At 60.8% G+C, this 24,585-nt stretch overlaps 4 protein-coding genes across 8 annotated transcripts; 2 read left to right on the forward strand and 2 right to left on the reverse strand.

Annotated features, from left to right (window-relative positions):
* Positions 1-148: 148 nt before the first annotated feature.
* PLEKHJ1 (pleckstrin homology domain containing J1) lies at positions 149-2,863 on the reverse strand. 2 transcript variants are annotated; one of them, XM_072948055.1, is made up of 6 exons: positions 2,390-2,863; positions 2,196-2,263; positions 1,934-2,000; positions 970-1,060; positions 834-897; positions 149-743 (listed from the first exon to the last, which is right to left on the reverse strand). In XM_072948055.1, exons 1-6 carry the CDS (start codon positions 2,454-2,456, stop codon positions 678-680), a joined length of 423 nt encoding a protein of 140 aa, XP_072804156.1. In that variant the 5' UTR covers positions 2,457-2,863; the 3' UTR covers positions 149-677. The 2 variants fall into 2 exon arrangements, with proteins under 2 accessions (XP_072804156.1, XP_072804155.1); XM_072948054.1 differs by having other exon boundaries at positions 2,363-2,862.
* Positions 2,864-2,955: 92 nt separating this feature from the next.
* SF3A2 (splicing factor 3a subunit 2) lies at positions 2,956-13,564 on the forward strand. 3 transcript variants are annotated; one of them, XM_015241178.3, is made up of 9 exons: positions 2,956-3,096; positions 7,911-8,075; positions 9,770-9,841; positions 10,631-10,677; positions 10,841-10,950; positions 11,853-11,902; positions 11,983-12,123; positions 12,470-12,538; positions 12,626-13,564. In XM_015241178.3, the coding sequence occupies exons 2-9, from the start codon at positions 7,950-7,952 to the stop codon at positions 13,445-13,447; spliced, it is 1,437 nt and encodes a 478-aa protein (XP_015096664.3). In that variant the 5' UTR covers positions 2,956-3,096; positions 7,911-7,949; the 3' UTR covers positions 13,448-13,564. The 3 variants fall into 3 exon arrangements, with proteins under 3 accessions (XP_015096664.3, XP_072804151.1, XP_072804152.1); XM_072948050.1 differs by lacking the exon at positions 2,956-3,096 and adding an exon at positions 3,263-3,400; XM_072948051.1 differs by lacking the exon at positions 2,956-3,096 and adding an exon at positions 3,409-3,490.
* A 26-nt stretch (positions 13,565-13,590) lies between these two features.
* Positions 13,591-16,977, forward strand: AMH (anti-Mullerian hormone). 2 transcript variants are annotated; one of them, XM_072948048.1, is made up of 5 exons: positions 13,591-14,431; positions 15,237-15,379; positions 15,582-15,690; positions 15,792-15,951; positions 16,045-16,977. In XM_072948048.1, exons 1-5 carry the CDS (start codon positions 14,245-14,247, stop codon positions 16,901-16,903), a joined length of 1,458 nt encoding a protein of 485 aa, XP_072804149.1. In that variant the 5' UTR covers positions 13,591-14,244; the 3' UTR covers positions 16,904-16,977. The 2 variants fall into 2 exon arrangements, with proteins under 2 accessions (XP_072804149.1, XP_072804148.1); XM_072948047.1 differs by having other exon boundaries at positions 13,689-14,701.
* A 167-nt stretch (positions 16,978-17,144) lies between these two features.
* On the reverse strand, positions 17,145-19,935 carry JSRP1 (junctional sarcoplasmic reticulum protein 1). Its single transcript, XM_072948056.1, has 6 exons — positions 19,789-19,935; positions 19,378-19,415; positions 19,089-19,218; positions 18,564-18,734; positions 17,815-17,906; positions 17,145-17,703 (listed from the first exon to the last, which is right to left on the reverse strand). Exons 1-6 carry the CDS (start codon positions 19,904-19,906, stop codon positions 17,227-17,229), a joined length of 1,026 nt encoding a protein of 341 aa, XP_072804157.1. The 5' UTR covers positions 19,907-19,935; the 3' UTR covers positions 17,145-17,226.
* Between the last annotated feature and the right edge of the window lie 4,650 nt (positions 19,936-24,585).

A 24,585-nucleotide genomic window follows, 5' to 3' on the forward strand; every position in this document is an offset into this window, starting at 1 on the left:
CCTACTCTGGGTGGCCTAGCCCCTTCCTCCCAGGCTCTTAAACCTTGAACCTGGGGAGGACCTCTCTCCCACCAGCCTCACTGCCCTTGGGGGCCGGCTTTGATGGTGTGGAGCCGCCGGCCTGCGGAACACTCGCTGCACCACCATCCCCGTGTGGAAAAGAGGTACTTTTATTTGAACAGAACAAACTGGCCGCCCCAAGGGCAAACCTTCCAGCTCTGCCCAGAGGCGTCCGGCCAGGGCCTGTCCCTTCAGTGAGAGAATTCACAGTGGCCCCAGCGCGGCCCCACGCCCTTCACAGCTTCATCTCACTTTGTACATTCAGCCTGCACGGGGCAGGGGAGCTGCGCCAGCCTCAGGCGCCCACCAGGCCCGGATGGACACTCCCAAGGGAGTGGGCACGACTCCTGGGAGTGGACATTCGCCCCCTGACAGCAGCATGTGACACCGAGGTGCCAAGCCAGCCCAGTGGGCCCCAGTGCATCTGGAGACGGCTTGCTGGGCCGTTACTCCAAAAAGGCAGCCCTGCCCACTCTCACCGTTCTCGGGCTTTTGAAGTCTTTAAGCCAAGATGCCTCCCACCACAAATCCAGGCTTGGCCAGGAAAGTCAGGGCCAGTGAGGGTGGGGAGGGCTCATTCCCGCCCAGCAGGGAAGCCAGGGAGCCCCACCAGGGACTCATGCCTTCAGGCCGCTCAGCTGGAACCTGGCCTCCCCCGATATGCCGAACTGCTCCAGGGGGTCCTGTGTCAGGGGACGATGGGCAGGGCGGGTGAGCCCACACCCAGAAGGCCCCCAGCCCGGCCCGCGCTCCACCCCCACCCCACTGCACACCTTGCCTGTCATCTTCTGCAGCTCGTTCCTGTAAAAGATGAGGCTCCTCCGCATGAACTCGTAACTGCGGAGGAGAGCGGTGTGAACCCCCAGGGCCCTGCTCTGCCCCAGACCCCCAGGCCGGCCCGCACTCTACCTGGCTCGACGCAGAGCTCCCATCCACTCCTGACACTGCTCCTCGCTGCAGCACTCAAAGTGGTACTTCCTCTCGGGATCCTCCAGGAAGCCTGCAGAGGGAGCAGCCCCATGGGTCCCCGCTCACTCCCACCTTCCCATGTCCCAGGCCTCTGCTTCCTCTTGCCACTGTCCACAACTGTCCCCTCCTCCAACTCCAGCCTGAGCTCACTGCTTCCCACCAGCTGGCTATCGGTTGAACTGGGTCCTCTCAAAACACATTTAAGTCTTAAAACATGTAAGACATTTTCTGAGACTATTACTCTTATCTGGTTGTGGGTCACTGCCGACCTGAACACTTAAAGTGAGGTCACACTGGAGTAAGGTGAGCCTCTAACCCCGAAAGCCCTGGTACTCTTAGGAAAAGTGAAACGTGGACACAACCACACAGGGGAGAGTATCTCATGAAGATGGAGGCAGAGGTGAGCTTCCACAAGACAGGAAACGCCAGAGGTGGGCAGAAACCCCCCAGAAGCTGGCAGAGAGCATGCGGGGCAGGTGCTCCTTCAGAAGGAACCAACCATGAAGAAACTGATGTCGGACTGAGAGAAGTAAGTTTCTGCTGTTCAAGCCCCCCAGTCTGTGGCACTTTCTTCCAGCCCCCTCCCCACCCCGGGCAACTAGTAGAAGCTCCACCTTCCCCTGCAGACTCCACCCTCTCAAGACGACCCTGGAAAATCCTCCCGGTCCCCCGGCACCGGGCCCTCCCTGCTCGCTGGAGAAACAGTTACAGCTAAGCACCCCAAAAGGGCAGCGCTCCCCAAGCAGACAATGGCGGTATTTGGGGTTGCAGCTAGTAAGTGGCTTGGACGGGTGTGCTTGGCCTGGGCTTCAAGGGGAGGAGGGAGCACGAGTGGGGCAGCTTGGGACACTGGATTCAGTCTCTCGGGACAAAAGTGGGGCGGGCGGGGCCAGGCGGCACTCACTGATGGAGAAGCCGCTGGGCTCTTCCTGGGTGATTCTGCAATGCTCCAGCAGCAGGGCTCCGACGGGCTGGGGGCAGACAGGCGCATGGAGGCGGGTGCACGGGACCCGCCAGCCTTCCAGCCCCGCCCCCCGATTCTAGTTTCCCCCTGCCCCGCCCCCAGTCTCCGCCCCCGACTTCCGACCCCGGCCCCGCCCACGACTCCGACCCCCGACTCCCGCAGCGGCCCAGACCCCCCGCCCCGGCCCTCCCTAGCGCCCTACCTCCGCCTCATCCGTCCGGAAGTAAAAGAGGAAGTTGACCACCAGCTTCACCAGCCGCCGCTTCACCACTGCGGGCATAAGGCGGGCTCACACGGGCTCGGCGGCTACCCACCCCCGCCTCCCGGCCGCCCGCCCGCCCGCCCACTCCGGCGCCCAGGGCCGCTCACCGCTGCCCTTCTTGGGGCCCCGCATACCCAGCTCGGCCGCCATCTCGGCCGGCTGCCGGGACAGTGCCTGCAGTTCCTTCTCGTTATAGCGCATGGCGCCGCCGCGACCCAGTACGCGGAGCGCGGGCCGCTCCCTCCCGGCCGCCCTCCCCGCTAGCGCCGCCGCCGGCGCCAAAAGCGTCCCACCGCGCCGTCCCGGAAGCGCAGCAGCAGCAGCTATCACGCCTGCGCGCTCCTGGGTCGCTCAGCCTGTCAATCACCGGCGGGGGGCCGTAGCGCCCCGGGGCCTCGCAGAGCCTTCGTGGGGCGCACAGGATAGTGGGCAAGATGGGCAAGATTGTTATATATAACAGTGCAGTAAGGTGGACCCGCGGTGGGAGCGGAATAAAGTACCCCCACGACCGGAGGCGCCCTTTGCTAAAGTGAACGGAGCAGGCTTGAGGAAGGGAAGGACGCAATTCCCCATCCCGCGAGATCTGGCTCCGTGAGAATTAGGCCGAGCGGGAGAATGGTGAGAGCCGGCACGCATGCGCACTTCGGCTTCCGGCCTGCGTTCTTCCTTTCCTGGAGCCTCCGGAGCAGGTAGCCCGCGCCGCTGGGCGGGCCAGGCATGCGCACACGGAAATCCCCGCCCCGCCTGCCCTCGGAAGTGCTTTCTTAGCCACTGGCGCGCTTGCGCAGAACGAGGTCTTCGTGGCGGCGGTGGCGGCTGAATAGGCTGCGGCCGTGCTTTGGTGGGTGCGGGTTCGGAGCGGCACCGGGCGAGGGCGGCGACCTCCGGGGGATTCCCTGGAGGGGATTGGGCGAGGGGGGGGCCTCGGCGGGAGCGCGGGCTGAGGGCGGGTGTCCGGCTCTGGGTAGGCCCGACGCCCCGCCCGCTCGGAATTCCGGCTGCAAAGGCCCGTTGGGTCGGGTCGGGGTGGGCGCTCCCGCGGCCCGGAGACTCGTCGATTGGTTCGCTGGCTCTGTGGGCCGGGACCCGTCCTAGGTCCCGAGGGGTGGGGGCGACGGCAGCCCTGGTGCCAGGCCCAGTAAGAAGTAAGGAAGGTCCGGGGCGGAGCGCCCGGCAGCGTGCCCGAGGCCAGCCGAGCCCGTTAGCTGGCCCCGTTTTGCAAGCGAATCCCGGAGGTTAAGTGACTTCCCCGCCTGTCACACTAGGTGCCCGGCCGCTCCTCCCTTCTGTCGATTGGCAGCTCTGAAGGCCCGAAAGAGCTCGTAAATAGCATAGTTCTTTCTGGATGTGTGGGTTTAGACGTGGGCTGACTGCCGTGATTAGTGAGGTTTCGTTTGTGCCTCCCACCCACCCGCTCCAACCTCACCGTGCGATTCTGTGTCATGAGCTTTAGTCAAACCTCTCATGCTGTGTTGTAGGGCTGGAAGTACAGTTCGCTGCCCAGGCGGGTAGTGTGTTCAGCTCAGCCGCTTTTCTTGTACGGTTCTCACACACACGCACACACCCCGAAACAATTAATTTCTTCACTTTTCCTGTTAGCCTGACTTCCTTTGCCTGTTGTTAGTTTTTTTTCCTCAAAGCATCATCACCTCACACACTGATCAGTTGTGTTTTTCCCACAGGTTTAAACAAATGGATGACTTTTCCCTTTTCCCCGTAGAAACTCCCTCTCAAAACTAGCATACCGCTGCTCACGTTGGGACTGGAGCCCCACCTTGCATTTGAGTAGCTGTCCTAGAACCTTCTGTCTGTGTTCCTCTCGGCTAGCTCCTGTCTTCAGTCTGACCATCTGCTCCCCTTCCTCCTTTCCTTCCATCAGAACACGTCAGGTAGCTTTTGAAAAAGTCAACTCATTTATTTGAGCCCTGGATTAGCTGGAAATGGCTTTATTTACCATCACAGTAAGAGGTTTGGGTGTAAAATTCTAGGTTGGAAATCCACAGTGGGAATTGTGAAAGCATTATATGCTCACTGAAGAGTTTGATCCCATTTTGGTTTCTGATTTTCTTTATGTCTAGAAGAATCTGAAGATTTTCCTTGGTGTTGTAAAAGTTCTTGGTCCATAAAGTTATCTGAGAATCTTTTTCTTTGCTCCTGTGTGAAGAATGGTGCTTTTCAGCCCTGGGATACTTTCACTTCTTTGACGATGTTCTTACATCATTCCTTTGACAGTCCTCTCCACATTTCTTTCTGTTTTCAGACCAGAATTCCTAGGTTCTTGCTTTTCCTCCTGTTGTCTTGTGGTTGCTTTTGGTTTTCATTCTTCTGTTTTCTTTGATGAAGCTTTGTTGCCTCTGAGTGCTCGGACGCAGTTTTTTGTTCTGATCCTCACATCTTTGATTTTAAAGGGTTCGTCTGGTTTTAATTCGCCATGTTGACCTTTGACATCCAGTTCCAGTTTCACGATGCAGTAACACTAACTAATCCATCTTCTATTGAGGTTTCTATCGGGCTTCACTTTTCTCTGACACGTGCGAGTCTTTGTGTCTCTTTGTGTGAAGTTACCTGTGCTTCTCGTCTAGTGAGCTCAGGGGGCCTGGCAGGGGCTGAGTTTCTTGAGGGGTGTGGGGCACCCCTAGCTGGGAGCTCTAGCTGGGTCTCCCACCTCTTGTACGGGGTCAGGGGGCTGCCTGCTATTCAGCTGGCAGGTTTGGATGGACTGGCCCTCTTCTCAGCCTGGCCCTCACCCCGGCCTGCCTTGACCCAGGATTCCAGTTCCTGTCCAGGGAGTCAAGGCGCTGGGCACGTGCCCTTCTCCCTGTGCTGAGCTCTCATTCCGGGGGCGGTGCAGCCAGAGCAGGGGCCCACGTGTTCAGGGGGCTGCAGGTGACCAGCACTTTGCGTTCCCATGGTTGCTGGGCTTTTCTGTCACTTGGTGAGGGATTAAATATTTGGATCTGGGTTTCCTGAGCCCATCAGGTTCTCTCCACAGGTGCTTTTCGCAACTCCTGTGGTGCATGTTTCCCAGCTTAGAGCCAAAGCCTGTTCCGGCTGTTTCAGAGAAGCTGGGCTCACCCCTAACTCGCTGGGACTCTTGGCCCTGTTGACCTTTTGCCTTCTGAGTCTTCCTCAGCTCCGCCCAGCTGCTGGGCCAGTAGAATGTGCTGGAGATGTGGCTGATGTGTGATTGCAAACAAGGGCACCCGACTAGGCCGTGGCCCAGAAGTTGTGCCACTGGGCGCCTCCCGGAGGAGCAAAGCGGGGGCTCTCCCTGAGCCCTGGCCCTCACTGGGCGACAGCTGTCTTGACACGCGTGACCTGTGTCCTGCTGTGGATTTGCTTTGCATTCCCTTGATGACAGTGACTGTGGTGGGCACCTTGTCGTGTGTGTGTGTCGCCAGCTGCAGAGTCGATGAAAGCACTGCCAGTAGGTTTTCAGTATTGGGGTCACGCCATCCTCTCAGGCCCCAGGTAGGTGGGGGGAAGTCAGTGTGGACCCTGGGAAAGGCAGCTCGCAGGCACCTGGGCTGAGCTGCGGGCAGACGCAGAGCCCCACGAGCACCCTGTATGCTCTCTCCTCCCCCAACCCGGAGAAGCCGAGGCTCCTATGGGAAAAGCGAGTCTTCCCCAGCAGGTGCGGGCGGTGCTGGGGCCGGCAATCAGCCTGGCAGAGAGCGTCCTGCACGCTGGCGGCCCTGGGTGCACTTTTCCCTGGTCTCACTGAGCATGATGGGCAGTGAGGGCTGGCCTTCTGGTGTCGTGGCCTCCTCCTCATGTTGACTTGGTCTTTGTTTTATGAGGTCGACCCTGCCGTCTTTCCTACCTCACCTGGCAGAGTTTGAGTTGGCAACTCTGGACAGACTTGGTGAGATAAAACTTCTGACCCTGTGGTTCTACAGCCAACTGGAAGGTCTCTCCACTGGCTACCAGTGGGGAGGTTCGCTGGCACAGCTGGCCTGTGCCTGGACTGTTACTTTCCCGTGGCTGGTGTAGCAAAGCAGCACAAACCTAGCTTAAACAGCAGCAGTTTATTACGTGACTCGAGGTCAGAAGTTCAGCATGAGTCTCACTGAGCTTTACTCCTTCCGGAGGCTCCAGGGAGAAGCGGCTCCTGCGTCTTCCAGCTTCTAGAGGCGCCGTGTCCCTGGCTCGCGGCCCCTCCCTCCACCCTCACCTCCAGCAGCGCAGCATCCCCCTTCTCTCTCTGACTCTGACCTCCCGCCTCCCTCTGATGAGGACCCTGTGAGGACACATTGGCCCCCTGGGAATCCAGGGTCACCCCCATCCCAGCGGCCTTAATCCCTCCTGCAAAGTCCCCTCTGCCCCGTGACGTGACAGGTACAGGCGCCCTGGGGATTGGGATAGGGACATCTCTGGGGGGTCACGTTCACTCCGCAACACCATCCCTGTGAAATTAACCCCACAGAGTCAAGATACCATGGGTTTAAACCTGGGGCGGGGCCAGTGTGGATCAGTGAAGAAGAGAGTATAAGATGAGAGGAAGGTCCCTGGGGGCAGCTCTGAGCTGAGCCTGAGCGTGGGAAGCCGTAGCTGGCTGGGTGTCGAGGGTGTGGAAGGGGACATTGAGCTCTTAGGGGAGCCTTCCTCAGCCACAGCCGAGTCTGGAATGTCAATCGTGTGCGAGGCCGTGGGGGTGGCTGGGAGGTGGATACACAGACAAGTGACATGTTCCTTGTCTCCAGCAAGTTTACAGCTGAGCCAGAGGAATGGAACTTAGGTTGGGAGAAGGGAGTGTAGACAAGCAGGAAGGGAATTTAAAGGACAGAGCGGACACCATGGGCTGGGCAGTCTGGGAAGGCTTCTTGGAGGTCAGGCTAACTAATGAGAACTGGGCTTCATCTTCCCCGGGGTTTTTTTGCTTTTTTTTTTTTTTTACCTTTTTTTTCCGTTGAAGTGTAGTCGGTTATAGTGTGTCAGTGTCTGGTGCACAGCATGATGTCCCGGTCGTGGGTATGTATACATACATTCATCCTCTTCATTAAAGGTTACTTCGAAGTAGTCGATACACTTCCCTGTGCTATACAGAAGAAATTTGTTTTTTATCTCTTTTTTATATAAATGGTTAACATTTGAAAATCTCAAGCTCCCAAATGTATCCCTTCACACCTCTTTTCCCCCGTAACCATAAGATTGTTTACCATGTCTGCAAGTGTGCTTCTGTTTTGTAGATGGGTTTTTTGGTGTCCTCTTTTTTCTTTTCTTTCCTTTTTTTAAAATTTTTTTTAGATTCCACACATAAATGATATTGTGGTATTTTTCTTTTTCTTTCTGGTTTACTTCATTTGGAATGACAATCTCTAGGTTCATCCATGCTGCTACAAATGGCATTTTATTCTTTTTTATCACTGAGTAGTACTCCGTTGTGTAAAATATACTACATCTTTTTTATCCAGGTGTCTGTTGATGGACATTTCCTGTTGCTATTTTGGCTCCCTGGGCCTTTGCACCCCTCAGACTAGAGGGACTGCTCTCTAGTGCACCATCACGGTCACCTAGAGACTCCCTGTTTAGCCTTATTCCTTGTTCCTGTGTATCTGGCCCATAGACGGCCCTCGGCCACTAGAAGAGACTTGGTGAAGACGGGGCATGGGGGTGGGCGTGGGCTCTCACAGCTGCTCTGCCCTGTCTCCACAGGTTTCTCCCCTGGTCTGATACAGCTGAAGGGCCTTGACCATGGACTTCCAACATCGCCCAGGAGGCAAGACCGGGAGTGGGGGCGTGGCCTCCTCCTCTGAGAGCAACCGGGACCGCAGGGAGCGCCTTCGGCAGCTGGCCCTGGAGACCATTGACATCAACAAGGTACCTCCTCCCTAGGCCCCTTCCCACCGCCTATGCCCACCAGCAGGCTGTCTGCCCCCCAGCCTCAGGGGCCTGCTTTCTGACCCAGGGAACTTGACCAAGAGCAGCAGCCCTCAGCTGCCCGCCAGAGACTGCTGTGCACAGCCCCCGTTAGAAGGGCTGTTTCACAGCAGGAGCTTTACTAAACCGGAGACCTGTGTAATTGCTGGTGGTGAGGGTCCTGGTGGCTCTGGATGCGTGGATATCTCCGCAGCCACGGGCTGGGAAGGACAGCCACTTACCTGTGCAGTTGTTGGTAGGCAAATCCCCTCTCGGCCCTGGGGACGTATGGGGCGTCCCAGGCACTGAGGGGGTGGGGCAGCCTGGGGGCAGACCTCCCCTGGTGAGACCCCTGGGTTAGGGGTTCCACGGACCAGCCCCAACACGCACTCCATGACCCTCTGACCTCTGAGGTCCTGGGATGCTGCACATGTCACATCTGAGTGGGGGTGGGGACGGGGGTGGGGACTCAGATTCTGGGGTTACCCTGGTTTGTGCCATCTGGAGTTTATTCTGGTGTGTGATGTGAGCAGAGGTCAGACTCAGGATTTTCCCAGATGACTGACTAAGGGTTTCTGAGCCTCAGTGTGGCTGTGGGGTCAGGTCATTCCTCAGGGGTGGGGGGGTGAGCAGCGTCCCTGGTGCCTGCCCACTCATACCGGGAGCAGCCCCAGTACGCTGGACACAGGGGCCCCAGGCGACGCCTGGTGTCCCCTAGGGGCAAAGCCGCCAGAGCGACCCCCAGTGTTGTGTGCAGTGGCCCCTTACACTTTGAGGTGTGTCGGGCCCTCTCTGTGTGCCAGGCACCCCCCAGGCCTCTTGCAGGCCTGGCCTGTGAGGCTGGTTCTGATACTCTATTTTTTTCTTTTTTTATAGATTTTATTTATTTGTTATTGTATCATTTAATTATTTTATTATGGTGGGGGTCGGAGGAGGTAATTAGATTTATTTTCTTCTAGAGGAGGTACTAGGGGTTGAACCCAGGACCTCGGGCATGCTAAGCACACACTCTACCACTTGAGCTATCCCCTCTCCCCATTTTCCAGATGAGGAAACAGAGTTAGGTGGGGTGGGACTTTCATTGCAAAGATGGCACAGCCACTGGGTTGGGGAATGAGGACTTGAACCCCTGGTGTCAGCTCCACACCTGGGGTCAGAAGTGCCTGCCCTGCTGCCCCTCTCAGGGGCGTCACTGGTCAGCCCTGGATCCCGACCCCACTGACAGGGCACACAGGGACGCGGGTCTCCTCCAGCCTTTGACCTGGTTGCTTCTCTCTGCCCATGTCGGGCTTGTGCTGCAGCACTTGGAGTGCTGGCCTGTCCTGGGGGGAGGTGATGAGCCACGGTGCTGTTTCAGCTCTGCCTCCTTCTAGACCCCAGGTCGCCATGAGTGTGGGGCCAGGGGCTCCCTGGGGGACCCCCCTCCTGGAGCTTGCTTGCTGTGGGTGCAGACAGGCAGGGTAGACTCCGAGTTTGCGGGACCCCAGGGGCCATGTGCTGCCTTTTAGGGCTCCTGCTTGTCCCTCTCCTTGAGGACGACCCCCAGTGCCAGCCGAGGGTGAGCCATGTGTCTCGGACAGAGAGAGGCCTTGGCGCTGCGGACCCAGCATGGCAGGGCCACCTCCCTTTGTCTGACGAATGTACTTTCCTTTCAGGACCCTTACTTCATGAAAAACCACCTGGGCTCGTATGAATGCAAGTTGTGCCTGACACTGCACAACAATGAGGTGTGTCCGCCCGTCCCTGTCCCCCCTGCCTGTCCCCTCCCCTCCCCATACTGCCTGGCTCTGCCCCGCCGGCCTTGTCACTCCTGAGATGTGAGTCACTACTCAGTGAGGCGCGGGCGGCCTGAAAGTGGCCACTGACACAGCGGGGCCCGGCTCAAACATGTCTTTCTAGGAGAAACACTGTCACTCCAGATAGAGGCCAAGCCCCGCTGTCCCCAGCCTCTGTCCTGCATGGTGTGGCTCTGGCCCTAGTCAGCATTCTGAGCACCCAGGGTGGTCTGATGACCGCTCACGCTCACGCTGGGCTCCTTACCTCAGTTAAGATTTGGTCTCCTCTGTCCTCTACCATGTTGGTGAGGACTTGGTTTGTGTCCAGCTCTCAGCTGCAGGCTGCAGCACTGAGTTAAACAGTCTTGCGTGTGTGGGTCTGCCCTGCAGCACTGGGCTGGCCGTCCTCTGGGGGGCCACCCTGGGCACGGTTTCCCTGGGGGGCCAGAAGAACCCTAGTTGAGAACTGCTGGTGTGCGCATCCCCTCTCTGGGGCATCACGGAGGTGGACTCACTGCCAGGTGCCCGGCGGCGCCCACAGTCCAGCTGGGCCCACACCTGCACCTGCAGTCTCGGCGAGACTTCCCATGTCGCAGACATCTGGGACCTTCATCTTCTCCGCCTTTACGGGTGCTCGTTCCCCTCTGTGCAGACCCTCTAGACCACGTTTACTCGGCCACCATCAGGGCCCCCAGGCACCTCTACCCGTGTCTTGAACTGTGTGTCCCTCTCCTGTTGCAGGGGAGTTACCTGGCACACACCCAGGGGAAGAAGCATCAGACCAACTTGTGAGTACCTCCCAACCCCACCCCCATCACCCCACCTAATTCCCTGCCCCGCTCACTCCCAGACCAGCTCCAAGGTCAGGCGGAGGCCACTCTTGGCACCTGGGCCTGTGGCCTTGGCGGCCCGTGTGGAGGGGCCGCAGCACTGTGTCCGTCCTGCCTACAGGGCCCGGCGAGCGGCCAAGGAGGCCAAGGAGGCCCCTGCCCAGCCAGCGCCAGAGAAGGTCAAGGTGGAGGTGAAGAAGTTCGTGAAGATCGGCCGCCCAGGCTACAAAGGTGAGGGCGGCCCTGGCCCTGAGCCACGCCCCCTCCAACCGCCTTCTGGGGAGTCTGTTCATTTCCTGTCGGAAGGGTTCCTCCCCTGGGAGCCAGGGATCACCCTCCCCACATGACAGGGGGAGCGAGGTGTCTTCTCCATACCCGTTGGGATGTCTTGGGAGGTCCTAGTGAAGGTGGGTGAGCATGTGGGAGGGGACAGCGAGCCCTGGCATGGCCCTGCCTGTGACCTGGGAACCAGTACTGGGTCCTCCTAACCCAACAAGAAGGAGGATGTTAGGGTGAGGGTCTGTGTCAGCAGCAGCGCCTGGGTCACCTGAAGCAGGAAGCTGGGAAGGTGGCCTGACTGGAGCCCGGGACTGTGTTCCTGGGAGGAAGGAGGGCAGGCTGCCTGGCAGGTGTTCCTCCCAAAGTGGAGACATGCTGTGTGTGGCTGGCAAAGGCCCTGGGGTGGGCCTGCTTGGTGAACCAGGGCTAAGGTGGCAGCATCCACCCGAGGAGGCCACCAAAGGCCTCTTGGCCACGATAGGCCATCCTGCCTCTTCTGGGTGTCGTGGGGGACACTGGGGCCTCGGGGAGTGCAGTGTGCCCAGGAGCTGTGTGAAGAGCAGCCAGGAGCTGCAGAGCTCTGAAGCGAGGGGCACCCTCTCCCGGAAGCGGGGGTGCAGCCTCAACCCACACACTCGGTGCTCCCAGGTCTGGGGTGGGGGCCCCCGCGGCACAGCCCCCCCCCGTGGGCAGTGCCCGTCCAGCTGTGGAGGGAGGGCCATGGGCGTTCGCCAGCCAGGCAGCGTCCCCCAGGGCACGCGCTTCTGTTTGTGGGCGGTGTTCAGCCAGCACCAGGGTCCCTTGTCTTCGGGGGAGATGAGCCGACTTGGTCCTGAGACCTGCCCTTGTTGCAGTGACCAAGCAGAGGGACACGGAGGTGGGCCAGCAGAGCCTCCTCTTCCAGGTGAGCCGAGGCCGCGGGGACCCTGTCCTGAGGGGAGGGGCCCCAGAAAGCAGTGATGCCACCTGCCCGTGTCCCCACAGATCGACTACCCTGAGATCGCCGAGGGCATCATGCCGCGCCACCGCTTCATGTCTGCTTACGAGCAGAGGATCGAGCCACCGGACCGGCGCTGGCAATACCTGCTCATGGCTGCTGAGCCCTACGAGACCATCGCCTTCAAGGTAGCGGGTCCAGGATCTTGTGAGGTGGGGAGCCAGCCAGAGGGTCTGCTCCATCCAGGCAGGTGGCCTCGGGCCCACTCGGGGTGCCCCCTCCTGACCAGGCTGGAGGTGTCCCCTCGGGCCTGGCCTGCTGAGGGGGTGGCCAAGGACAACGCAGCGCACGAGTTGAAGGCTGGGTGCCTGCCAAGAAGCAGAGGCCCGGAGCCGGGCTGGGCGGGGCAAGGTGGCCCACGGGTTGCTAAGCAGCGGCCTCAGCGACTGTTACCCTGAAACCTCAACCCTGCCCTCACAGGGGGCCTCCTCAGGGTCCTGAAGCCCCGCTTCTGCCCGCCCCCACCCCACACAGGTGCCGAGCAGGGAGATTGACAAGGCTGAAGGCAAGTTTTGGACTCACTGGAACCGGGAAACCAAACAGGTGAGTCAGTCCAAGTCTGGGCAACTCCAGAACCTTCTCACAGCCAGGGCCCCAAGGGGTCCCATTCAGCCCCTTCTTTTTTTCCAGTTTTTCCTCCAGTTCCACTTTAAGATGGAGAAGCCGCCAGCCCCACCGAGCCTCCCCGCCGGGCCTCCAGGGGTGAAACGGCCCCCACCCCCACTGATGAATGGCCTGCCTCCTCGGCCGCCACTCCCCGAGTCTTTGCCACCACCCCCGCCGGGAGGCCTACCCCTGCCGCCCATGCCACCCAGCGGGCCTGCACCCTCAGGGCCCCCGGGCCCTCCCCAGCTGCCCCCACCAGCTCCCGGTGTCCATCCCCCAGCACCAGTAGTCCATCCTCCAACATCTGGGGTGCATCCCCCAGCTCCTGGGGTCCACCCACCAGCACCAGTGGTCCACCCACCAGCATCTGGGGTTCACCCCCCTGCTCCTGGAGTACACCCTCCAGCCCCGGGAGTCCATCCTCCAGCACCAGGGGTCCACCCTCCAGCACCAGGGGTCCATCCTCCCCCATCTGCTGGGGTTCACCCCCAGGCCCCAGGGGTGCACCCTCCAGCTCCCGCAGTTCACCCCCAGGCCCCGGGGGTCCATCCACCAGCTCCTGCAGTTCACCCCCAGGCCCCGGGGGTCCATCCACCAGCTCCTGGGGTCCACCCAGCAGCCCCTGGGATCCACCCCCAGCCTCCTGGAGTCCACCCCCCACCTCCTGGGGTCCACCCAGCAGCTCCTGGGGTCCATCCTCCGGCTCCTGGGGTCCATCCCCAGCCTCCTGGAGTTCACCCCTCCAATCCTGGGGTTCATCCCCCAACTCCCATGCCCCCAATGCTGAGGCCCCCACTGCCCTCCGAAGGGCCTGGGAACATTCCTCCCCCTCCCCCAACCAACTGAAAAGCTGCCCCTGTCCTAGCAAGTCTGCTTTTGTTTTCCTGTGCTTCCCCCTGGAGTGCAGTTGGGTGTTTTTGTACAGGGCTGGGCCCCTAGAGCCCATTAAAGAGTCCGTGCCGACCCTGGAGTGTTCTACTGTGTCAGTGGGCGGGCCGGGGCAATGGCTTGCAGTGAGTGAATACACACAGGTGCCCTCCAGCGCCTTCGGAGGTGGCCCAGGGTCAGGACACCAGCAGGACACAAGTGGATGGCCCCTGGGTGGGACAGCCTGCGAGCCAGCAGCGCGTCTGGGGCTCTCCTCAGAGGAAAGCAGTAGCTGCTCGCTCCCCTTCGGGGCGCATGGGGGGGCCAGCACGCGGGGGCGGGGCCCGCCAGGCACGCCTGGCCACAATCTGAGCAAGGGAGATGTGTTTTCCTCGGGCTGGTGCGCGGCCGTCTGGGGCAGGAGCGCTGGCCCTCTCCGCCCCCACCCCTGACCTGGAGCTGTTGATAGTCTGGTCCATCTGGGCCACTCACTCCCTGCTCACAGTCCCAGAGACTCCTGTCTCCAAAGGGGAAAACTTGTCAAGGACAGCCGTTGACAAGTGGGTCACAGGCCACACTTCCTATCACTGGTCAGGAGGAGATAGCTAGCCAGGTCAGAACAGAAGGAGCTTTGAGAAGGCCGCCTGGCGTGCCCAAGCTCCCAGCGAGTGCTGGCCCCCAAGGTCACATCCTGAGAGATAGGGGCTGCCCTCCTGCACAAACAGCCCTGCTCGCCCTTATAAGCCAGGGCAGCCCAGCCCCTGGAAGCACCCAGAATGCAGGGCCCGCCCCTCTCTCGGCTGGCCCTGGTGCTGTCGGCACTGGGGGCTCTGCTGAGGGCCAGGACCCCCAGGGAAGAGACCTCCAGCACCCCTACCTTGCCTGGGGAGCCAACTACAGACACCGGGGGGCTCATCTTCCACCAAGACTGGGAATGGCCACCCCCCAGCATCCGGCCACCAGGCAGCGCTGGGGATCCTCTGTGCCTGGTGACCCTGGGTGGGGGTGGCAATGGGAGCAGTGCTCTCCTGCGGGTGGTGGGGGCCTTGAGTGGCTACGAGCAGGCCTTCCTGGAGGCTGTGCAGCATGCCCACTGGGGCCCTCGCGACCTGGCCACCTTCGGGGTCTGCCCCTCCAGCGGTAGGCAGGCTGCCCTGCCCCACCTACAGCAGCTGCAGGCGTGGCTAGGGGAGTCCGGGGGGCGGCGGCTGGTGGTCCTGCACCTGGAGGAAGGTATGTGGGGGCTATAGCCGGGAGCAGGGATGGGAGGCAGCCACCATTCTCCAGAGACTGGGTTCTGCCAGAGCCCCCAGCCCAGCCCCCTCCAGGCCTCCTCCAGAAGTTGAGACTGATGGCCAGAAAGGTGGGTGACCTGATGTTTGCCACGTCTAGAGGCTGGAAGACCTCCCATTCCCAGACCTGCCCCTCCACCCATGAAGGAGCCTCAGGGGTGAGGCCAGCGCAGCCTGAAGGTCCAGCAGAGGACGGCCCCTCCCCTCCACTAAAGACCCCTGGTAGGGGTGTGTGTGGCCTGTCTTCAGGGGCCACTGGCCTCAAACCCATTACCAAGGGCTCAGAGGTGACAGGTGGCAGCCCGATCGCCCACCCGGTTTGTCTGACACTCCTCTCAGGCCACCCGTGTCCCAGGGGCGTCAGACCAGCTGCTGCTCAGGTGGGGCCTTTCCTGCCTGCAGGACAAAACAGGCTTGGCGGGAGGGGCTCCGGCTTCCGTGGCTCAGGCATCCTTCCTCCATTGTTCTGGCCACAGTGATGTGGGAGCTGACGCCCTCGCTGAAGTTCCAGGAGCCTCCACCTGGAGGAGCCAGTCCCCTGGAGCTGGCCCTGCTGGTGTTGTACCCAGGAACCGGCCCTGAGGTCACCGTCACCGGGACTGGGCTGCCCGGCACCCAGGTACCAGGGAGTTGAGGGGGCTGTCCCTGGGCCCCAGGAGCCCTCACTCCTGGCAAGGGAGGGCGATGGGGTTTTCTAACTGCTTAACAGAAAGGCTGCCAAGGTCCAGGCTGGAATCCTGAAGGGGTATTAAGAGCAGTAGGCTGAGCAGGGCTGGCACCCGGCAGCCCTGCCCTGCCTGGCTGAGCTCCCATCTCTGCAGAGTCTCTGTCCAGCTCCGGACTCCGGTTACCTGGTGCTGGCTGTGGACCGCCCGGAGGTGGCCTGGCGCAGCCCTGGGCTTGCCCTGACCCTGCGGCACCGCGGAAACGGTAGGCCCCCCCAGACAGGGACCCGTCGGGCAGCTGACCCCTACCCCAAAACCCCAAGCTGCTGAGCCAGCACCACACACGTGCCTCCCCCCACCCCGCAGGTGCCCCCCTGAGCACTGCCCAGATGCAGGCCCTGCTGTTTGGCGCGGATTCCCGCTGCTTCACACGGATGACCCCGGCCCTGTTGCTGCTGCCCCCACAAGAGCCTGTGCCTCTGTCCGCGCGAGGCCAGCTGGACTCGGTGCCCTTTCCGCAGCCCAAGTGCGCGCAGGCCCAGACCTGGAGTGGGGGAGTGGGGGCGGAAGGACCCTGCACCTTCACGACCTCCTTGTGACCCTCTACTCCGCTGTCCAGGGCGTCCCCGGAGCCCGAGGAGCCGCTCCCCAGCGCCGACCCGTTCCTGGAAACACTCATGCGCCTGGTGCGCGCGCTGCGGGGTCCCCCGGCCCGAGCCTCGCCCCCGCGTCTGGCCCTGGACCCGGGAGCGCTGGCCGGTTTCCCGCAGGGCCAGGTCAACCTGTCGGACCCCGCGGCGCTGGAGCGCCTGCTGGACGGCGAGGAGCCTCTCCTGCTGCTCCTGCCGCCCACCGCAGCCACCGCCGGGGGCCCCGCGCCGCTGCAGGATCCTGCCTCCGCGCTCTGGGCTGAGGGCCTCACGCGTCGGGTGGCCGCCAAGCTTCAGACGGCGGCCGACGAGCTGCGCGGCCTCCCCGGGCTGCCGCCAGCCGCCACGCCACTTCTGGCACGCCTCCTCGCGCTGTGCCCTGGGGACCCGAGCGGCCCCGGCGGCCCGCTGCGCGCGCTGCTGCTACTAAAGGCGCTGCAGGGCCTGCGCGCCGAGTGGCACGGGCGGGAGCGGAGCGGCCCGGCCCGGGCGCAGCGCAGTGCGGGGGCCCCGGCCGCCGACGGGCCGTGCGCGCTGCGCGAGCTGAGCGTGGACCTGCGCGCCGAGCGCTCGGTACTCATCCCTGAGACGTACCAGGCCAACAACTGCCAGGGCGCGTGCGGCTGGCCGCAGTCGGACCGCAACCCGCGGTACGGCAGCCACGTGGTGCTCCTGCTGAAGATGCAGGCCCGCGGCGTGGCCCTGGCGCGCCCGCCCTGCTGCGTGCCCACGGCCTACGCCGGCAAGCTCCTCATCAGCCTGTCGGAGGGGCGCATCAGTGCGCACCGTGTGCCCAACATGGTGGCCACCGAGTGCGGCTGCCGGTGACCCTGCGCCCCAAGTGGCGCACTGGCCCGTATTTATCTGGAGCCCTTCATCAGCCCAGTAAAGAGCAGAAAGCACGTGGCTGGGGTGGCTGGTGTCTGGAGACAGGCCAGGGCCTCCTTCCGCCAGTTGTCACCCCCGCCGCCCTCTTGCCCCCGCCCCCACCTGAAGCTCCCAGTCCCTGTTACTCAGGCCCCGGGCGGGTTCTGGGGTCCAGGCGCAAAAGAGCAAACAATGAAGGGGGCCCCGGCACTGACTTTATTTTGCTGTAACCACGGGACGGGCGAGCGGAGGCCCAGGAACTCCCGGGTGGGGCCAGACTTGGCTCAGTCCCGCCCCTTGCCTGCGCGGTGCTTCCGGCGGCCCGGAGGCCGGCCCTCCTCGTCCGGGGAGGCCCAGGCCTGCTTCTTCCTGTACTCCGGGTCTCCGGAGTCTCGCGCCCACGGCCGGTGGCCCTCTTCGCGTGCCTCCCAATGCCGCGGTAGGGCTCTCCGGGGCTCCCCGGCAGCCCGTGGCCTCTCCTCTTTCCGTAGCTTCTCCCTCCGTGGTCTCTTCTCCCTTCTTGGCCTCTGTTCTTTCTGAGGCCTCTCCTTCCGCGGCCTCTCTTCCTTCTTCGGCCTCTCCTTCAACCTCCCCTTGGGCCCTCGGTCTGCAAGGGGCGCGGGCTCCTCCCCAGCGGTCTCCTCAGACTCCCCTTTGTACTTCCCTGCAGCCTCCCTGCTCCCGGGGACCTTGGCCCTTTCCTCTACCTTCATCTGGGGCGCAGGCGGTCCCAGTGGGGGAGCCCAGGTCACGGGCTTTGGCTGCAATGCGGACAGTGTGGGGTGGTGGGGTCAGAGCAGAATTCCACGGGGGCCCAGGCCCCTTCCCCCAATGAGAGCCCCACTGACGGGTCACTTGAAGGAAGTGCTTACCAGGGCCGATGCAGGACCCTTCGGGGCTGAGCTTGGCGGGACCCACGGTTCAAGGACAGGCACAGGGGCTTCCGCTTCCCCAGCCATAGCCTCTGGGAAGGGCCAGGAGGGGATGTGAGTCAGCCTGAGCCGCAGAGCCGACCACACGGTCCATCCCAGCCCTTTCCCCTAGAGCCCCCTCTTCCTGGGGACAGGCAGGAGGGCTCAGCCAAGCCAGACTCCACCGGGTACCCTGAGGCTGGGCTGAATCCGTCCGAGCCCTGGGAAGGGGCTCCGGGTCTCCTCTACGGCGGAAGCCTTTCCTTCAAAGCTCCCTCATTCAGGCAGCAAAAGGATGCTCCCCGTTTCTCCGAGGGCGGTAGGAGCGCCACGGCGCAAGGAAAGCGGCACACTACCGAGTGGGGGTGCACACAGCCCATCCTGGGCATGCAAGGCCGGTAGGGGTGGGGCTGAGGGCCTCTTCTCAGGGAGGGAGGTGCACCAAGGTCCCTACTGAGACGGGAAGGGCTCCGTGGAAGGTCCGTGGTGGGGACGCGGGCGAGGCTCAAAGCCGGTCCTGGATAGAGGATCTCAGACGCCACCCTGGGGGCGCACAAGGCCGGAGCAGGAAGTGCAGGGGGCGGGTCCCAAGGTCCATACTAGGGGGCAGGGGGCGCGCACTGCCTGGGGTGGGGGTCCAAGACCCAACTCTGAAGGGGAGGCGCACAGACCGGCCCCCCGGAAGCAGCCACGCGTGGGGCGCAGCTCACCGCGGCACAGCTGGAAGGCGGAGCCCAGCAGCGCCACGAGCGAGGCGAGCACCAGGCACTTGTTGAGCGACAGCTCTCCCCAGGGCAGCTCCTCGCTCAGGGCCGGGGGCGGCGGCGGCGGCTGCGGGGGCGGCACGGCCTGCGTCTTCTTCCGCGCGGGGCTCCGGGGGGCTGCGGGAGCGGGTGCGGGATGGGCGCGGGCTGCCTGGGGCGGAGCCCCGGCTGCGCTCGGCCCCGCCCTGCCCGGCTGTGCGGCCCCGCGCGGAGGAGCTAAACTCTGCCGGCTTGGCACCTCCGCTGGGATACCGGAAATATTCTAGAAGATAACTAGCTGAAGCTTAGTAGCACCTGAGCTGGTGTTAGCATGAATTACAGAGGCTCACAGCCCGTTTCGTTACGTCACTCCACCAGGAGCCCCGTGCACGGTATTGACTCCCCATCTAAGGACCCGGCCCAGGATCGACCCCCAACCCAATACTGGTCCAAGCCCACCTCCCGCCTCACCCCTGTCTCCGGCAAACCCACTTGCTCCTGTTTTCAGCCTCTCCTTCCCGTGTCCTGAGGCCACTTTGGCCACCGGCTCCTTTTCTGTCTTCTTGGGCCTGGCATCCACACCGCCTGCGGGGCTGCCCTCAGCTACCGGCTCCTGAGAATCCTATGCAGAGCGACATGTCATCCTGGCAGTTTCCTTCCAGTCTTTCCTCCAAGGGAGACCAAACCCTTCCCATGGGCTGCAGACATCCACCGTCAGTGCCAGCACATCCTGTCCTCCAGGGGCACCCTGGGCTGAACCCCAAGGGCCCAGGCTACTCACCTGAGGCCAGCTGTTGGAGTCGGCCGGACTGGGTGTCACTGTTGGTGGGAAAAGAGGGAGAGTGAAGGTCGTGGGAACCCTCGGACTGACCCCACCCTGCCCCGGGTTCTGCTGGGTGAGGGCCGGGTAACTGCTCCCGTTTTACAGATTTGAAAGTAGACAGACTGAGACTTGCACACAGGTGCACGGCACTTCACTGACAAGCTGGGATTCTAAACCTGACCTCTGCGGCCCAGCACCTGTGTTCTTTGGGCTCCTTATGAACCCCCAAGACTTTAATGGACACGGAGCGTGGAAATGGAGAGCACGGTTTAAGCCAGTCTAAGGTGGGGGTCCAAGGCCTGGTCTCTGAAGGTGAGCCACCTGGCTCAACAGAAAGTGGGCTGCATTCTGTGGCGCCCTCTGGGGTACCTGGAGCCCTGTCCTCCCGCGGCTGGCCTGGGCAGGGGTCAGCCAGGGCAGAGAGGCCCTCGTCCACTTGGCAGCTGCCCAGGCCTCCATCCAGCTCCTCCAGGGCCCTGGTTGTCATGGAGACGTCTGAGAAACAGCAGGTCCAGAGTCAGGCTGGAGGGAACGGGGAAGAGGTGGCCTGCGTTTGCTGAGCTCCTGCTATGGGCCTGGGCCTGACCTGGGGAGAGGGGGCTCCCGACCTGCCCCTCCCAACAGGCCTTGCTTGGCCCCCTGCCTGAAGCCCCATTCACTTGGTAAATTCATACTCAGGCAAGGCAAGGCCAGCAGCCTCTGCCAGGCACTCTCCCTGACCCCCCCAGGACCCCTCCTGATAGGCCAGCCTCCTTGGGGCCCCAGCATCCCTGAGCTTTCATGATGGGGAGGCTGCTGGGGCCCCAGGGAGGGCTGGGTTCTGCGCGTGGTCACAGAGATGAGCAAGGAGCCCAAACCAGAACCCTTGGCCCCAGGGTCGGCTCATGTTCTCTGAGACCAGGGACTATTTTTATCTGGTGCCTGAGGCCAGCAGGACAGGCCAACATGGGGCCCAGCCCCTCCCAGGCCTTTGCCCCCACCTGGGGTCTCCCTCTGGACCATCCTCACTGGCCATTCCCGGCACCCACACTCCCCCCGGACCCCCTAAGTCTAGGAGCTCAAGCCCTAGCAGCCAGGATCAGCCTCACTCTGGCCGTGACAGGCAGGGACAGGGGCAGGGGATCCCAGACCTCCCGATCCCAAAGCTGGGGTCCCCGCCCCTCTGACTGTCTCTGCTTCCATCTCACAGATGAAGAAACTGAGACTAGAGCTGGAGCCAGAGGTTGTGCAGAGCTTGAGTCAAACCTGTCTGTCGGCCCCCACAGCCTTGCTTTTCTGGGTCACCAGTGCCTCTAGCTCCAGTGTCAGTGTGACCCATCCCTGGGCAGAAAGAGGACCCTTCCCTGGGGCCAGAGCAGGCCATGGGGGAGGGGCCCAATGGGCAGGGGGGCAATGCCTCTAGGTGTCTTTGGGGGCATCCACCGGAGCTGGGGATCCCCGTGGACCTCAGGGATGCCCTCCCAGACCCCAGGGACCCCCTCTGTCCAGGCCGCCCCCTGCCTATCTTACCTCACTGCTGCGGCGTTGGGCCTGGTGCACAGGATGGATCATGAGGAGGGTGGCCCCACGACAGACAGCAACAGGTGTCCAGAGGCCACAGGGTAGGCCAATCAGCTCACTGGTTGCAGTGGGAGGGGGAGGAGGCCTCGCTGGAGATCCCGGCTGGGCACACCCCTGCCTTGGAGCAGGACCAGGCATTGGCCCTGGGGGCAGCCCCACCCCCACCAGCATGGCGCCACCTCCAGGCTGGCCACAGTGACCCTGGGAGCATTGCTTCCTGTCTCTCAGCCTCAGAGAAGAGGGTCTCGGTGGTGAAAACTCCCACAGAACGTGGTCACCTTGCCTTTGGTCTTGGGTCTGGTCAGCCATCCTTAGCTAAACAGCCACGCCCCTGCGGAGCCCAGGGCTGTCAAGGAAGGGCTTCCCAGAGGAGGACGACACCACTGAGGGGAAGCCAGGCTCTGCTGGCTCAGCTTCCTCATCTGGAAAGTGGGGTCATTTCCTCCCAGGGGGGCAGTAAGGTCAGAAGGAGTTAATCCGGGTTAAACAACCACTTGATAAGTATGGACTGCTTTTGTGTCATCCCATCTAGTCACGCGTTCACGCCTTTGTTTAGTCAGTCATCAAACACACACCACCAACACAGCCCAGCTGTATGGGAAATAAGTTTGTCACTTTTTTCTTTAATGGAGGTACTGGGGACTGAACCCAGGACCTTTTATATGCTAAGCACACGCTCTAACACTGAGCTATACCCACCTGCCTGTCATTTTTTTAAATGAGGTTTTTGAGATACAGTTTATGTACCATATAATTCAGTCTGTAAAGTGTACAATTCAGCGGTATTTAGTACATTCTCACAGTTGTGCCACCAGCATCTCTAATTCCAGAACATCCCAAAAAGAAGCCCTGTCCCTGTTGATAATCACCCTCCCATCCCCCTCCCCAGCCCCTGACAGCCAGGAGCCCCCCTCCCTGGGTCTGGGGACTGGCCTGTTCTGGACGCCTCACATCCATGGACTCACACGCTGCGTGTCCTTCTGTGTCTGCTTCTCTCCCTGAGCGTCGTGCTCTCAGGGTCCGTCCACGTGGCAGCAAGTGTCAGGGCTGCTCTCCTTTTCATGGCCGAGCAATGCTCCCCTGTGTGGAGGGACACATTTGTGTGTCCATTCACCACCCTCTCACATGGCTGGGATTGGGGGAGGAGAGGAGGTGAATTGGTCAAGTGCAGGTACAGAGCCTGTCTTCAAGTAACATGTTGATATTTTATTCATTGTAGACTTTTACGCATTAATTTGTAATGTGGTAAAATATACAGAAACATAAAATTTACCATCTTAACCGTTTGTAAGAGCACAGCTCAGTGGCATTAAGCACATTCACACTGTTGTGCAGCCATCTCCACCACTGTCTCCAGAGCTTTCTCATCTTCCCAAACTGAAAACTCTGTCCCCATGAAACACTGACTCCCCAGCCCCTCCCCCAGCCCCGGCCCCACCGTCTGCTCTCTGTCTCTGTGGATCTGAGTCCTCCAGGGACCTCTTGTGAGTGGGCTCAGACAGTGCGTGTCCTTCTGTGCTGGGTTCTCCCGCTGAGCTCCACGTCCTCAAGGTCCATCCACGCTGCAGCAGGTGCCGGAACCGCCTTCTTTCTGAGGCTGAGTGGTGCTTCATTACAGGGATGCTCCACACTCTGCTGGCATATTCACCCGTCTATGGACACTTCGGGTGTTTCCACCTTAAGCTGCTGTGAGTCATGCCGCTGTGGACACAGGTGTGCAAACGTCTCTTCCTGTCCTTGCTTTTGATTCTCCTGGGTCCGTACCAGGAGCGGGACTGGGTCCCACTGGGTCATATGGGGAGTTTACGCTTAACTGTTTGAGGAGTGCTCCACCACGGCTGTGTCATTTTCATCCCCACCTGCTGTGCACGATGGTTCTGATTTGTTCACATCCTTGCCAACTCTTGTTGTTGTCTGTTTTTTTTTAAATAATATATTCTATTTTGAGGGGGAGGGCATACCTCAGTGGTGCAGCGTCTTCTTAGCAGGCACGAGGTCCTGGGTTCAGCGCCCAGTACTTCCATTAAATAAATAAATAAACCTAATTACTTCCTCTCCCCACCCCCCAAAAAAAGCCAAATAAAAAATTAAATAATATCATATTCTATTTTAAGTAAGGTTTCAAATTCAGTTTCTCTGTCCCCCGGCCACATTTCAAGTGGCTGCCACACCGGAAAGGGCAGGTGGAGAGCAGGGCTCAGAGACCCCACGGGGTGGCACTGCCCTAGACGGCCAGGCTGGAACGAATGCACCACTCATCTAAATGCCCATCCATCCAGCACAGACTTGTATCACATCCCAAATCCTGCACTGAGGGTCTGGGATGAAGGAGGAAGGAGACTTTGTGCCGCCTTGATGGCGCTTGGCAAGGGGGACAAACCCTGCCCCCCCAATGCCTCTTTGCAGGACCCAGAGCCTCTTCCCTGCTGCCCTCCCAGACCCCCCTCTTGCCCCCTTCTTCCCTGACACACAGAGTGGCCTCAGACCTGCCAGGATGCTCAGCACCTCCCGCCTTTGCTTTCCTTTCCCCTCTGCCCAGAACAGCCCTCACCCTTGTGTCGTGATACCACAACGGTGGTAAGCGGGAAACGTGGAGACAACTTATTTTTGCACCCAGACGTTAAGTAAGAAAATGTCAGTACAGCAGTGAAACCGGAAAACCAGACAGCCTCACAAACCATTGCAGAAAACCATCTGTATGGGACTGAATTGCTGCTGCAATGAATTCACACGAACGTAGTGGTTTAAAACAGTATGTAATACCCTCGCACAGTTCTGAAGGCACATGTCTGACCTGGGCTCAACCCAGGTGTGGGCAGGGCTGGTCCCTCCGGAGGCTCCAGGGAAGAATCAGGTCCTGCCTTCTCCAGCTTCTAGAGGCCCCGCATCCCTGGCTCTCGGCCCCTCCCTCCATCCTCACCGCCAGCAGCGCAGCATTTCCCATTTCTCTCTGACTGACCTCCCACCTCCCTCTGATGAGGACCCTGTGATGACATGGGACCTCCTGGGAATCCAGGGTCACCCTCATCCCAGCGCCTTAACTTAATCCCACCTGCAAAGTCCCCTCTCCCCTGTGAGGTGACACATCCACAGGTCCCAGGACCAGGATGTGGGCATATTTGAGGGCTGTTATCCCGGTGACCACAGCGTCCAAGACGTATAGATAAGTGAAGGCAAACAAGACAAGAGTGTGGATCCCATTTATATGAAAATGCAGTTACCCATAAATAGAACAGGGAGAGACTAAACTGTGCTAATGCAAAGAGAATGGTCTGGAAGAAGACATCCCCTAATTAACAGTGGCTTCCTCCAGGTAGGGGATATGGGGCCTGGGGTTGAGGAGTTTTGGAGAAGGCCATGAGATTCGAAAGCCAGAATGTATGCAGTGTCCCAGCAAGTCTGAAACCAATAGATACAACAGACACTAAAATCTAAGAGCAAAATACAAGGAGAAGCCAGATGTTAAACACTTCCAAACTATCTCCCCTGAGGTATTAATTACAAAGGGATATTTTCGGTTTTCCAGACACCTTTATGTTAACGATTTCTAATTTAATTCCACTGTGGTCAGGAAACATCTTCTGTATGATTTCAATCTTTTTATTT

Source organism: Vicugna pacos, chromosome 22 (genome assembly GCF_048564905.1).
Source record: "Vicugna pacos chromosome 22, VicPac4, whole genome shotgun sequence".
Taxonomy (NCBI): Eukaryota; Metazoa; Chordata; class Mammalia; order Artiodactyla; family Camelidae; genus Vicugna; species Vicugna pacos.